Source organism: Camelus ferus, chromosome 34 (genome assembly GCF_009834535.1).
Source record: "Camelus ferus isolate YT-003-E chromosome 34, BCGSAC_Cfer_1.0, whole genome shotgun sequence".
NCBI lineage: Eukaryota > Metazoa > Chordata > Mammalia > Artiodactyla > Camelidae > Camelus > Camelus ferus.
Genome location: NC_045729.1, coordinates 14550125 through 14565883, shown reverse-complemented (window position 1 = coordinate 14565883; position 15759 = coordinate 14550125). Strand labels below are relative to the sequence as shown.

Sequence of the window (15759 nt, the reverse complement as noted above, 5' to 3'; positions counted from 1 at the left end):
AACCTGGTGGCGAGTGCCCTAGGGTCCTTTCCTTAGCATCTATAGGAGAGGCAGAATGTTGAAGACCCCGAACCTCAAAAATGCAGGTTATCTCAATTCATCGTCCTGACATTCTCTTCAAAGCCACCTCTCACTCCTAATATCCATTCAACTCTAAGGTTGGAACATTGAGCCCTTCTCACCCCTTAACTGTCTTCTCTTGCACGTGCTTTAAACTACAAGTTTCCTTCCACCTTGTTTCTCTATTAATCTACACTCCATGCTTTTTGCCTTTAGGAAGTCTTTATAAATTTCTGATTCACAGTTAATAGTCTCAGTTGATGATCTCTGTTAATACTTTCAGTTAATACTGTTAATTTTTAGAAATGGCATGAATTCATTCTTTTAAAAGTACTTTCTATCATTTCAGAGAATGTGGGTCAAAAGGCACTGTAAACGTATGTGTTCTATTTCATTTTCCTGATCAAATCTCATGGCAATGACTTTTAATGGTATGTTAAATGACTGAAGAACAGTGAAATTGTTTTCAATTTTTCACTATTTAAAAGAATTTAAAGCAATTTATAAGCATATTTATTTGTTCATTTTTGTTATGTTTGTAACTTAAACATTTCTGCTTATACGGAATATTTTGTCAGAATGATAGCTTTCTGAAAATGTGTGAAATTTTCCTTTTTTTATGCTTTTGAAGAGTTTGAATAGTACAATAATTGTCTATTCCTGAAGATTTAAAAGAACTAACATTAAAAACTGTATTGAAGTGTCCTTTTTAACAGAAGAAATTACCTGTTATATTTTAATAACTTTCTCAATGGATATTGCTTTATTCATATAATCTAGACTCAATTGTGTTAATCCGTATTTTATTAATAGTCTGTTTTATTCAGAATTTCAAATTAGTTGGCATAGAATTGTACTATGTATTTTATTAATTGACTTAATTTCATTTATCATGGTTTATTCATTGGGTTAGCTTATTATTTTATTTACTTATTTACTGAAAATAACAGTCTTGGATTCATTTAAAATTCTGCTTTTATTTTTATTTCTGACTTTAGCTTCATATGTTTGCCTGTTTTGCCAGGTTTATTTTGCAGTTCTTTTGCTGTTTTCTTGAATTTATTTCACTTATTTTCCTAATACCTTGTTTAGTAATAAAAGCATTTAATTCCATGATATTTTACAAATAAAATGTTGGTTGAATCCATAGATTTTTAACATATAGGATTCCCACTTTTGTAATGTCCTGAGTAGTCTGTGATTTCACATTTGATTTTTCTAACCTAGAACTTTCTTAGAAATGCTTTCTCCTTAATTTTCAAGTTGTTAGAAGGATTTGTCAATAACTAATTACTAAATTCTAAGTTGTGTTTCATGGTGGACAAGAAAGAAGCTTATTAATTTTCTTCTTTTATAATTTGTTGAGTTTTTCTTAATAGTCTAATTGTACAGTTGTTCTCTAATTTTAAAGTGTATCAAAATCATTTGGGTGCTTATTCAAATAAATTTCCCAGAGCGCTGATTCTACAGATATTGTCTTAGTATGTCTCTAATGGAGGCTGGAAATTTGCATTTTTAAGAAATATCCCAAGTGGTGCTGATGCATATGATCTACAAACAGCCGTCCAAGGGGTATTGTAATAAACGGTCAATATTGGTAATTGTCCCATAGGCACTGGAGAAAATGATTAGGTTTCTTCAGGGAACATTATTTAGGGATACATTAACACAGTGGAGCAGTCTTGTTTGTTATGTACATCATCTATCATCCTTTATATCTATAACATCTACAAAAAATATGACAAGTGTATTATAAAACTATTGTAATGTTATAGTGTTTATGCCCATTTCTTTCAACAATTTTTGCATAAACATAATATTTCATCAATTCCAACATATTTTTTTTCCTTACTGCATCTCTGAAATCAGTCTGTATCATAAAATTCATTGCCTCTCACAATCCCTTTTGGCCAGACAGATTATTGCTTGTGCACGTACCAAAATCAGAAAGTCCAGGTTCAAATTCTATGGAGTGAATGTCAAGGGCTTGAAAGTCCCAAGGACAATTATAAAGCATCCTTTTAGACACTGAGAATCAAATCGTTGTGGGAGAGGCAGACAGCAGCAAATTGAATAGATCTGTCAATATCCCTGAGACAGGAGTCAAACAGCATAACTGCACAACACTAACACCAGTTTATGGCTCCAATAACAACTGCTGCTTAAAAAATATAACCTTTTCTTTAAAATGTTATATCATGAACACTTTTAATGGAGGTCTTACTATCATGAAGTACATTCACTGTGGAAAACAGGATTTCTCTTTTGAGCTGAGGATATATACTCCAGCTATCAATAGAGATAAATCTAGACCCTTCCTCATGAACACAGATGATTCCCTAAATTTAATCCAAACATATGTAGAACGCATCATTTAAAGGAATTCCTAAACACAAAAACCAAACCCACCTCCACACCACCTACCACCCCAGAAAGTAGACGGGAGAAGAGACCAACAAAAAAGGTAAATGAAACTGTATTCTCAGGAACATTAAACTTAGGAAAGCAAGTTGCCATAATAGCTGGAAAATAATTATAAAATACTCAAAACTCTGTTTTAAATTAAGTGGTCTAAACAGCAGAATGAACACAAAGATAAAGATGGAATTAGTGAAATAAAGAGAATGTTAAAGAATTTTCCCAGAGTACACTGGAAAAGATTCAAGGGAAAATACATGTAAAAGAAAATTCTGGAGAGACAGAGAATAGATTCAAACTTTTAAATAACTGTTTAATAGGGGTTCCAAAATGAGAAAAATATAAAGAATAAATAATCAATGAAATAATAGAGTAAAATTTTTCTCTAAGTGAAAATGACTACAGACTTACTAACTGCTGAGAGAAAATAATGCTAAAAACACTCCCAGGAAGATTCTGGAGAAATTTCTGAATAAAAATAAAATGAAAAAATTCTAAAAGCCCCCAAAATGTAAAATAGAAAACCAAAAAGAAGAAACTGTCAGCAAACACATGAACATCATACTGACCTTAGACTTCTCATTTGAAATTCTGGACGTTAAAAGGTAACATAGTAATTTTTCCAAATTCCTGAGGGATAACTTCCTAAACTAAGATTTCTAATACTTAATTTTTATAGCAAATAAAGACATTTCTGATGTGCAATGATTTTTGAAGGAATTTGTCCATTAAAACACAAAAAGGACTGAAAAAAAAAAAGGTAAGGAAAGAAGCAGTGTAAATAATAGTCTCAAAAATTACTAACAAAGTAGATATAAAACTTAAAAAGTCAGAAATAATGTGCAAAATAATTTATAATGTCTAAGATAAATTTTTTAACCTAAAAATAAAAATTTTAAATCAAACATGAGTGGGAAATGGTACGGTGGGGGAAGAGGGAAAAAACAGTATACAGAGGAGATTTGTGTTGTGTCTACAGAGAAACTTAGTAGGTATTGATTGATTAGTTACCAACATTAATAAAAAATATAAAAATCTTAACCCAGACAAGCTGACTCTGTATTAAAAAATTAATTAAAGTTAAATTCCTATTTTGGGCCATAAGGAAATAAGTTCCAGATGGTTGAAAATAATTATTAACTATGCACCCCCCCAAAAAAATAGACTGGGGGGAAGGTAATAGTTTAGTGGTAGAGTGCATCCCTAGCATGCACGAAGTCCTGGGTTGAATCCCAAGTACCTCTGTGAAGAAAAAAAGAAGGAAAGAAAGAGAGAAGGGAAGGAAGGAAGGAAGGAAGGAGAGAAGGAGAAAGAACTCAAATTTTAAAAAATAAATGTACTAACAACAGACGAAGTCTAAGGAAAAGCAGGCAGGAAATTTATTACTCTGAAACAGTAAAAGGTATTTAATTACATAATTAATAAGTATTGAAATACACTTGGTTAGAGTGTGTGCAAAGGCATAATCATATAGCCATATATACTCTCGGATATATCTCATGTGTTATGTTAGTGCAAACAAAACATTCTGAATTCATGGACAAGTAAGTCTCGGTCAACAGGACTTCCCTGTGCACAGGTACTTAAACCCTAGTGCATTGCCTCTCACAGAGGTCACAGAAAAGGCTTTAGTTTAAAATTCTGGACTTATTCCTAATAGAAATCCCTTAAAAATCAAGTGGGGAAGGGTAGTTCATAATAAAGAGCACTAGTCAATACATTTCTAGCATCTCAGATGAAAAACCAAGAAGGACATATTGTCACAAATGATTAGAATAAGGCCTTGAAGAAGGATTGTTTGGAAATCTTGAGAAAGATTAAAGAGCTTATGTTACTCCAACTGTTCTCTACTTTCCTTTAAGCTTAAACTTTATCACTGGCAGGAAGTTGACACAACTCTTCTTCTGGTGTTTTCTGTTTCATCTGGGATACTGTTGCTGATATTTATACTGTCATGGAACACTGATAACTTCTGCTCACTCCCATTTTTTCTACAAAGTTGGGGAAAGTTCCTGGGTTAAATGACACATTGACAATGGGCATAACAAAATCAGTCATTGAAAAAAACCCTGGCACTGAGGTTGTTGACATCAAGTGAAAAAAAAAAGAACATTTGAATCCTATCCAGCACTTCTTCTATTTTAAAATCACATACAGTAATGAGAATCTATTCTGGAAGGTCTTTAAGATGGCCAAGAGCCCACTCCTGAACATCTCCGGAAATGATTGACAAACATCATGTACTGGGATTAGGGGATCTGAGGACCATTCCTTCAGAGCCAAATTCATCCCAGCAACAAGCCTAGTCACTATACTTCTGTTGATGAATGCGGAGTATGATTTTATTTTTCACATATTAGCTCACACTAACACATCCTGAGTGAGCTACCAGTTAACTGAAACAAATAGATTTTTATTTTCCTTAAACTGTCTCTTGAGTAATTCACATTTAAATCCAATACAGAACTTTATACATGGTTGATTGTAGGTTTCAACTGAGAATATTTCAGATCCTGATTTTGGTATCTACCAAATGTAATAGAAATTTCCATTTTAAGTCCTCAAACTGATAAATATATTCTCTCTTTATTCTCAAAATAGATATGCACTTTGTTTAATTTTGGCAGCTCTTAATAGGACTTTTTTGGACACTGTATTTGTTCTACCAAGCTCTAAATAGAAGGCTCACATTATTCCTTCTAGAAATGGCATAAAGCAAAGAGTACATCATAAAGCCAGGCTGGGAAGAAAATGACATGAAATATCTACTGTCCCTTCCAGTCCCCAAAAATCACCTCAATAATATTGGTCTTCAGAAAAAGAGGCTCCAAAAGGAGCAGAATATGACTCGTTGCATCCAATTCCCCAATTCAGGGAGTCGAATTTATGACGTTTGACAGAAGACCTTCATTTGTTTCACAAAATGTATGCTGCTTTCTTATTGAGGGAAATCCAATACTCTTTGTTTCTGCAAGAAGTAACTCAAAATTTGTGTTCTGCATTAGCACTCTTTTTCCACTAAGATCATTTTGGTTCCAAATGTAAAAAACCCAACTGAAATTAGCTTAAGTAGAAAAAATATGGAATTTGCAAATAATGGAGACCTCAAATATGACTGGATTCAGTGGCTCAAAAACATTATCAAAAGGTTTTAATTCATCTCCAGCTCTTCCATGTGGACAGTGAAATCACAGCCTGCAGCGCCATATGCCACCCCCTCATCTTAGCAGCTCATTCATATAGTTTCCTATGGAAGACACTGACCAGATGTGCTTTAATCACATGTCAATTCCTAGCAAATCACTATGGTGAAAGCTAAGTACTATGATTGGCCCAGAGATACACCAACCACAGTGGCCTTGGGTTTGGGCAACCATGATTAGAAGCTTTAACAGGACCACATGTTTTGAAGAAGTTTCCCCCAAGACAAGTATGTTGGCAGCCTGGCCAACAAATCAACACCTCTCTTACAGTTTCAGCACTGATCACCTCCTCACTTTTTTTTTCTTTTTCTTTCTCTAATTTAATTTTCTTGCAGTTGGGATGGGGCAGGGATTCTAAACACTTGTCCTTATGCTCCTGTCTTTACCGAAACTTTCTTATCTCAAAAATGTCTTGCCTTTCAGATCACACCTACAAGCTTCCTATAACCAAAGATACAATCACCGGACTCTGGGAACTTGAAATGCATTTGAGGGTATATGGGTTCTCCTGCTTCCTGATTACCTACCTTGGATTTTAAGTTCTTCTGAAAAATGTTTTTCTGCACAACATGGTCTCCTCTCGATGGGTAACATTGGTGGTAGAATGAACTGGGATGACCCATATCCCTTCATTTATTAGAATAAATAAAAAATAATCCATTCCTGAGTTGGCCACATCTATCGTAGAAAAGAGCAACAACAATTACATCCTGTAGGTGACTCAAGTAACACGAGCCAGGCTGAGGCAATGGGTGTGTTTTCCTTAAGGAGTAGTTTTTCTTTGAGTCTCTTGCAAGAGTTCAGGCTTTGAAAGGGACAAGATATTAACAGATGGTGCCTTGTTTATTTTTTCCTGTGCAATTTATTACTCCAAATTTATCGACTGAAACCAATAGACATCTATTATTTTATGGTTTCTGTAGGTTACATGTCCAGGAGTGGCCTGGCTGGGTGTTTATGGCTCAGGGTTTCTTTGGGAGGCGGCAGTTAAGGTGTAGTCCTCTCAAGGCTCAACAGAGAAAAAATTGCTTCTATGCTCAAGCATAGTTGCTAGCGGTCCTCAGTTCCTTACCATACAGATCTTGTCACCATCTGAATGTCTTCACAGCACGGCAATTAGGTTCTATCTCCCCAGGCAGCCTTATTACAGGGCAACTGGGCAACTGGCTTCTCCCAAAACAAGCTATGATTTGACAAAGTGAGAGAGCACACATGGGATGGAAGTCACCATCTTTTTGTTACTTAATGTCACAAATGACTTCTTTGTACTTCTGCCCTAATCTATTCACTAGAAGCCAGTCAATATGAAATTAAAATATCCTGACCAGCATAATAGTGCCACCAGAAGTTTTAGGAAATTCTAATCAAAGTTTAATTAATTGTGTCTTAACACAATTTATGACACAGTTAACTGCTAGGTTCATTTGCTCATACATCATCAGAGTGCTGGATTAATTCCATGGATACATCAATTCTTCTAATTCACATGAACACTTCCTAGACCACAGAGACTCAGTGCAATTCACTCATTCTCTCAGCACAAGTTTATCCAATCTGCCAATACTCATATTTTCTATATACCCACTCTTTGGGGTTCCAGGCAAACTAGTGCATGATAAAGTTTAAGAAGAGTCTGCTTTCTGTCACATTCAGAAGCTTAACATTCCTCTAGAAAGAAAGGGAGACGTGGTCATTGAAAGAGCTGAGGTATGAAATGTACATCGAACTGCAAGTGTAAGGGGAAAACTATGGGGGATTTTAGGCAAGAAAGTGATATGAAATAATTTATATTTTTCAAAGATCATTCTGGTTGTTGGGAGAAGTGATACTGGCTGTGCTAGGGAGCAGGGATGTTACCAAGCCCAGCTGGGAGACTGCTAAAATATTCCAGGAAAGAATCATTGCCTGGACCAGGTTCTTGTAGTGGAGATGGTGGAAGGACTCATACTGAAGGTCAAGCCAAATGGACTTACTAATACTCAGAGGATGGGGGGTGAGAGGTCAAGAACGACTCCTTATTTTGGAACACCTGGATGAAACAACTGATGTTACCTGAGAAAAGATTCAGGGAGACCAGGGTTTAGGGTTGGAAATCAGGTACTCTCTTCGGGAATGGTTAAGATAAACATACATATTGGGAGGCAAGTGCACTGCTTGAGAACTTCTGCTCATCTTCAGGTGCCTAAGCTCCGGCTGCAGACTTGCTCTTTGCTTCCACCTCACTCTTCCTGAGTTGACAGCCTTCCCTTCCAGCTCTGGCATTTCCTCTGTTTCTGCTGCTTCTGGTGAGTTCAGGGCTGATATTTATCCTGTCATAGCACATAATCTCTTTCCAGCATGGCTGACAGAGGAGAAGGTTAGTGAAAGGTCCTGAAATGAGTGATATTTTGAAGAATCACCTGCTCTCATTCAGTCCTCATCACGCCAAAGGGAAGTCTGCCGTCCAGCAGGAAGGCCCCCTCCCTGGGCCCCACACAGGTCTGCCTGCCACTCCCCTCTCTTCCTTCTCTCTGGGTCTCCTTTCTCACCTGAAGGTCCACCCGGTCAAGACTGCTCTTCCCGACGTTTCCTTCCACAGGACTGTCTGACGAAACCAGAGACAGTCATCTCAATACTGCAGGGGGACCTGTTAGGCCCGTGAAATGACTCCTTTCCTCCCACAAAGCCCAGCTGGACCCATCCTGCTTTCTCACACTGCCAACTGCTCATAGAGTTCCCTTACTGGGACACATACGTCGTTACGCCAGGGAAAGAAACCAGTCTGCCCAGCCGCCTTGCAAGGCCAAAGTTATCTGTAGAAGAGTTCACTGTATCAGGAAGCCTTCCAGTCATATCTGCAACCCTTCACAAAAGCCCAGACCCAGATATTGACATGCATAGCACAGGACACACTCATCCCCACTGGTCAAGAGGCTTGTCTTTAGGATTTCCAGCCCACCCTCTGATACCTTAAGCAAACCATCATGAATTGACCACCAGCCCTGAACAAAAACTGAACAATAACATAAAGTGTATACTAGTTCTGAAATAAGTGGTAGTTGATGATACTCACTAATCTCAATTCTCAAATAAAAGGATGAGCAGGCAACTACTAAATACAACAGCATAATCAGCAACTGAAAGAGGAATACAGGTAACTAAAAACATTGGGGGAAACACAATACCTTATTGCCAACGTTTTAAAATAACAATCAACAAAACTAGCGAAGAGCAGACCTAATTTAGACGATCAATTAAAAAAGTATTCCATAATGCATAGCAAAACAAAGCTAGATATAAGAGTTAAACACAGGGAGGATTGATTAAGGAGAGAAAATATCAACCAAGAAGTTTCAGAATGGAGACACATCAGTGTCAGAACACTGCAAAGAAAATTCCCTGTGTTGAAGAAAATTTTGGGAAAATATTTTCTAACATGGAAACTGACTGAAAAATACAAGATCAACACAATGCAGTTAAGGCTTTGGAGGAAGGATCAGACTGTCTTTATGAAGTGCATAACTGTGGCCACTGAATTATCAAAGTGGGATATGGGTGTTAAAAATATTTCCTACCAGAAATAAAGGCAAACGAATCTTACAGAAGATTTTAGAATAAGGAAAAACAGCATGGAAGTAGTCTTAGAGACATAAAATACCATGATCCATTCAAGGGACTCTGTAGTCATTTTGTTCTGTCCTAGATCTTATGGTGGATTCTGTATCCACCTTTACTTTTACTAAATATTATAACTCCAAAGGCAATTAATAAGAAAAGAAAATCTTCAGTCACCTTGCCCAACAACTCCAAGACTTCCCTATTAGATCCAGAGGATCATCGATGACCTCTGGAGGCCTTCACAGTCAACCTTTTGCCATCCACGTGTGCCCAAATATGCATTTTGCACATACATTTCAAAGTTAAAACAGAAATGATCTCTATCATCAAAGTGCTTTGCTATAGATCATATACAAACAGGTACTCAAATACCATGGATGGTGGAGTTTGGACCATTATGATGGCCAGATCAACTTCACTTTGGCTATAACATCACTGTACACACAGAGACACAGACAGACAGACACACACACACACACACACAACTCACACACTAACAACACAATGGAAGGACAGAGAAATAGTCTCAGGAAACAGACTGAAAATCAAATGATAACAGAACAGTTCTAATATCTGTGCTGATGGCTTGGACACTCTTCCTTTAAAAACCCTGCCCAAGTCACATGCTGTACCTTTTAGAAATGACACACAAACAACATCCTATCCACTGCATCCTGCTGGGATGAGTCCCAACTCCAACTGGTGACAAGGTCTGTCCAGCACAGAACTCAAAGGTACCATTGTTCTGCTGGTCTTTATAAAGGAAGCTGCCTGGATTCTCCCAGCACAGAGTGGAGAACAACTGCAGAGCTCCCTCCAAGATGCTGCTGATCCTCCTCTCAGTGGCCTTGCTGACCCTGAGCTCAGCTCAGCCCCTGTCTGAAGGTAAGAACAAAGGGAGCTGTGACTCTGCTCGGGTCTTGGGAGACCACACTGACTGCAGTGAGGAAGCTGGTAGAGAGGGGAGGGAAGGGAGAGGAAAGATGAGGCTGGAGAGTTCCTAACACAAGGATAAGGCTCATCATATCCTCACTGATAGGAAAGCCTTATTTGAAGTGCAACTCAAATCCAATACAGAATTTTAACCAGAGAAGTGACAAGGTAAGATTAACATTTTTATGAAAATCTCTCTGACTGTGCTATGAAGGAAGCGTTGCAAAAAGGCAAGACTAGTACAGAGAAGTTCCCTCCTGAAGATATTATGGTAATCAAAGCAGCAGTGGATGCAGGTGGCCTTGCTCAGGGATGTTCTCTAGGTGGAGGAGGAGAAGCCCATTCAGAGCTATTTCAGAGACAGAAAAGAGGTTAATCAATCAATCTCTCTGTCTCTCAATATAGAGATTCCAGGGCCCGGTGGTCTCATTTTACTTCCACCCACATTTAATACTTCAAAGTGCTGTGGAAGATGTGTCCACATGTTTACTCCTGGTCCCCACACCTTGAGAAAACATGTTACTACAAGTGAAGAATTTCATGAAGAAAGGGGGCAGAAGTACACTGAAGTGTGGCACTGCGATTCCCCAGCACCTAACCTTCATTAGCTCTAGGGTTTGAGGGGACCTAGGGAGGACAAACTACAGACCTCTTCAGTCTGTAGCTGATCCTCAGCATAGGGGCAACCCTGCCACCCTTCATGTTTCCTCCTCTTGCCACAGCACCACGCCTCGAGGCTGGCAAGTTAACTTAGGGGAGACTCAGGTTGTGGTTGGAAGTGTCCCTTTCCCCATAGAACAGCTCTGAGCCCACAAAGATTTGGGACTTACTTTGCACTTTCTTCTGCTTCTTTTCCTAGAGGTCAGCAATGAAGAACTTCTCGACCTCATATCAGGTGAGACTCAATTAGTCCTCCATCAACGTTCTTTCTTTTTCCTCCTTAGTAACTTTTCAGTTCTCCAGTGTCTTCTTATCATCACTGACTAGTCAAGAATTGATCAATGATAGTGTCCCTAAAGATATAGGCAATCCTTTACCAGCCTTAATTCTGGGGACCATGAGCAGGGCCCTGACTTGAACAACAGAGATTTATCTCGGATGATATAGGAGTACGATGCCTGTTCCCTCAGGCTAGAAATGACTTCTGAGGGAGGACAGAAAAGGCAAGAAGTCCGAATTGTGACTCCTCCAGCCTCCTGAGAACCAACCCTTCAATGATTTCCTTCTTCCTCAGTGCTCCTCTCTTTAAATATATGGTCTAAGGAAAATGGAAAGAAACTATGTCTGGTTCCTTTTTCTCTGTGTTTCTCCCATCAACTGTGTCCCTACAGCTAATTAAAATTTGCAGATGTCATTTAATGAATCCTGTGTGGGCCATCTCTCTCTCTCTCTCTCACTCTCTCTCTCACTCTCTCTCTCTCTCTCTCTCTCTTTTTCTCTCTCTCTCCATCTTGTCTTGGAGGTGGGGGTTCCATATATGCACTCAAGTGGCTACACTTAAGAGTCACACTTGGCAAGTTCTATCAGTGGCCAAAACTGCAACTGGCAACATAACTGACATTGATAATCCCTTTGTTTTTCTTCTGTCCTTGAAGACATCCTCTGGGAATTCTAAGATATCCAACATCATCTTTTTGGCCAAGTTGCAGGCGCATGTTTGTCTCAAAAGCAAAGAACTAAGACCCAATATCATTAGTATGTGGATGAACAGAAGTACTACAAAATGAAGTGGTGAGTTGGAAGGAAGTTGGCAGTTGAGAGGCAGGTTCTGGAGGAAGGGACTGTCTGATAAGGTCACCAGAGACGAAAATGAGAGGGGAGCCCTTCACCACTAAGTTCCTCTGTTCTTGGGCATTAACTTACAGATGTAGACAAATCAAACTCAAACGGGGAGCTTCCAGTACCACCTCCTGGAGGAACTGGAGGACCACCACCTAGACCCCCTCCTAACGGTGAAGACCAAGGTGATGAAGCTGAGCTAGCAGCAGACCCACAAGATGGTGAAGCTCCGCAGGGACCACCCCAAGAAGGGGAACCCCAGCAGGGCCCACCCCCACAAGATGGTGAACCTCAAGAGGAACCACCCGCAGATGAGGAAACTGAGCAGACAGAAGACTGACCCCCCAGGCCCACCACAGCAGTAATCTGAAATTCAGCGACAGGTATGATTCAAGCTCACTCTCCATCAAGGGCCCTCACCCATACAGGTCTGAAACTTTAGTGCGCCACTGAAGCAACTGGTATCATGTTGAATTTACATACTCCTGGACCCCAGCTCTAAAGATTTCTAGTCAGATATTCTGGAACAGGGTAGACAGATCTAGTGTTTTTAACAAGCTATCCAAGCTGATTCTGATTTTGAGAAACATGGCCCATAAATTGCCTTGTTCCCAATGATTGCCTGTCATAAAATGGGCTGGTAATGAGCAATTAGAAAACGCCTCTCCCTTTGGTCCTCTCCTCTGCTCCTCCTCAGGCTTGGTGACTTCCCATGTCAAGTTTCCAACTGAGCAGGGGTCTCATGTCCAGTGTCCTTGCTAAACAACATTTTAATTTTATGATGCAAATTTTTCTAGCTTTTAATATTATTTCCATTTGAATTAATGTATGCTCAAGGTAAAAAAAAAAATGAATGAGGCTAACTCTTATAGGCAGTCACACCCTGCCTCCCCACTTCTGTCCCCAAAAGCCACCACACTTAATTCTTTTGAATATCATCTCAGAAACATTTATGCCTATATCAATTTTTGAATCTTTTTGATCCACAAATGATATCATACTTTATTGCTGTTCATTTCAAATAACGTATTTCTTAGAAAACCATATGAGTTCACAGAGCTATGTGGATCTATTTGGTCCTTTTTTTTGCTTTCTTTTTAACTGTATACTATTGCTTTGGGATTTCCTTAACCAACTCTCTATCAATGGACATTTACACTGCTTTCAGTTTTTTGCTTCTATAGGATAGGTTCCAGTAGCCATTTTCGTAAATAGATATTAAAATTATCCATAGCAATCAGGAGATAAACAATCTCAGAAGAATCTTTTTTACTTATCTTGCAAGCAACAATTTAGAGTCCATTATACATTAGGTGCATACAAACCAGAAACAAACAAAAAAATTAGGAAGCAAAGGGGAGAAGGAGGAAGAAGGGAGGGAGAGAAGATGGGCTCTCACCTACTTCCCTTAAGTTAGTAGCACAACATGAAACCACCTGCCAAACCTCTCTGAACTCCCTTTTTTTTTTTTTTGTCTTTCAGATAATGAATATGAAGATACCAGTGCTTCAGAAAGCCATGATATTAGAACAAGGCATTCTGTCTTCAATTTACCAATAAAATATTCAGCATCCAATTTCTATGTGTCATGTGTCATTCTAGGTGTTTCTGAGTCTGAAATTTGAGGGCCATGAACATAGCATAGGAACATCCAAGACCCCTTCTCATGGATGCTTCCGGCAGGTGTCCTCCTGGACCACTTTCCTAGAAAACAATTTCCCATTGTTCTTTGCTTGGGGACAGCACTACATCTCTCCTTTTCTACCTGCTATTGCCTCCTCCTTCCCTCTGACACCTTTACTCACAAGCCAGCTGCCAAGTGAAAGAAGTTCACTGTTCCTCTTCTTCCTTAAATTCTACAGCACTGATGCAGTTTTTAAAATTATTTTCAGACCTTTTACTGAGATTCTAGTAATTTTAGCAAATAAGGAAAATACTGCAAATGCAAAGAAGTTGCATAGGCTAAGGAAATCCTTAAAATTTCCAAAATAACTGATCCTGTTGTGAGAGAAATCAACAAGTTTCTAGGTCCTTACTCCCTCAAGCCCACTATACTCCATTCCCCCTTTTCTATCTTTGCTTAATTTCCACTCCCTAGATCCCCCAACTTTTTTTTTTAACAAAACCTGAGGATATTCTATGAAGGAGGTAGCATGCTGTATTCTGAAAAAGCAAGGAATTTGAAGTCCTTCAGACATGAGTTTAAATCTTATCTCCTTTTTTGTTCTGGTTTTTAGCAAGTGATTTCAACTCTCAGAGCCTTAGTTTCCTCATCCGTCAAATGAGGATAATAATAATACCTACCCTAGAGGACGAAGAGTAACGAGATGACATACAGAAAAATCTAGCAGAGATTCCCTTCACCACTACTTAATCACTATTATAGGCAAGAACAGTAGACATGAAATTGTAAGAAATTAAATGCTCCCAAGTTAAACCTGTTCAGATTGTTTTGTCAAGAGATCAAATTAGAATATTCTCTGGCAATGTCTTCCAAATTTTAATAAGAAAGGAAAAAAAATCACTTTGTCTATCTTTTGGTAGCATTTTTGGTGTCCTCGTTTCATCTGGGATACTGTGTTCTGATATTTATTCTTTCACGGTACATTGATAACTTCTATTCACTCTCATTTTTTACAAAGGTGGGGAAGTGCTGGGTTAAATGATACGTTGACAATGGGCATACCAAAATCAGTATTTAAAAAGACACCTGACATTGAGGTTGTTGACATCAAGTGCGAAAAGAACATTTGAATTTCATCCAGCGCCTCCATCTGTCTTGAAATCATACAGAAAGTGGAGCATCTATCCTGGTAGACCTCTAAAATATCACAGAGCTCATTCATTAACAGCTCTGGGAAAGACTGACAAGCCTCATACACTGTAAGTAGGGGACCTAAGGAACATTCCTTCCGACCCAGATTCATCCTAACTCCAGGTCTACTCACTATACTTGTTAATGAATGCTGAGTATAATTTTATTTTCTTACATACTAGCTCATACGCTTAACTCATACCGAACTAGAAGTTAAGCCGAAACAAACAGATTTTGCTTCAACTGCCTCCTGAGTATTTCATGTTTAAATCTAATACAGAACTGCAGACACGGTTCATTGTAGCTCTGAAATGAGAGTATTTCAGATCCCGATTTTGCTATCTACGAAATGTAATAGAAATTTTAGCTTTATGTCCTCAAATTGATAACAGTATTTTCCACTTCTCAAAATAGACAGCACTTCATTTGATCTGGGGAAGTCTTTTCTTAAATTTTCTTTTTTTGTATTTTAATTTTTTGTCTTATTAAGAAAAATTACGACGTATCCGTCACGCGGAGGTGAGGGGTTCTTCGCACACGCGGTGGCAGCGGCGTGGGTGTCACCGGCCCGCTCTGCAGGGGCGGCGGCTGGGGGGTCCAGGCTCCCTCTCCGAGCGCTAGAAAAGGCTTTCTCAGCGAAGGCGCGTGGCTACACCCGCACCCCTCCCCGCCGCCCGTCGTCTCCCCGCCGGGCCCACGCAGACACTTCAAGCGATGCCAGTCCTCCAGATGGGGCAGGGGCGGGGTGGCGGCGGCGGCCAGGGCAAGCACCGGGCCCACGTGCGCCATCGCCGTCAAGGCCGGGAACAGCCCGCGCTGCCTGTTCCTGTCCGTCTGCCTCCCGGCGGGGCCTGCCTAGGGTCCGGGAGCCCCACCCCTTCGCACCGCCCGGCCCGCCACGGTCACCCACACGCCCGCGTGCCGCCGGGAGGAGGGGCAACACAGGAGCGCGCC

The 15759-nt window shown here is 39.4% G+C and overlaps 1 protein-coding gene across 1 annotated transcript; it reads left to right on the top strand.

Moving 5' to 3' along the window:
* The first annotated feature begins 10035 nt into the window (after window positions 1-10035).
* Window positions 10036-13566, top strand: LOC106730584 (basic salivary proline-rich protein 2). The gene is made up of 4 exons (XM_014565504.2): window positions 10036-10163; window positions 11071-11106; window positions 12077-12373; window positions 13473-13566. The coding sequence occupies exons 1-3, from the start codon at window positions 10100-10102 to the stop codon at window positions 12328-12330; spliced, it is 354 nt and encodes a 117-aa protein (XP_014420990.1). The 5' UTR covers window positions 10036-10099; the 3' UTR covers window positions 12331-12373; window positions 13473-13566.
* Window positions 13567-15759: the final 2193 nt, after the last annotated feature.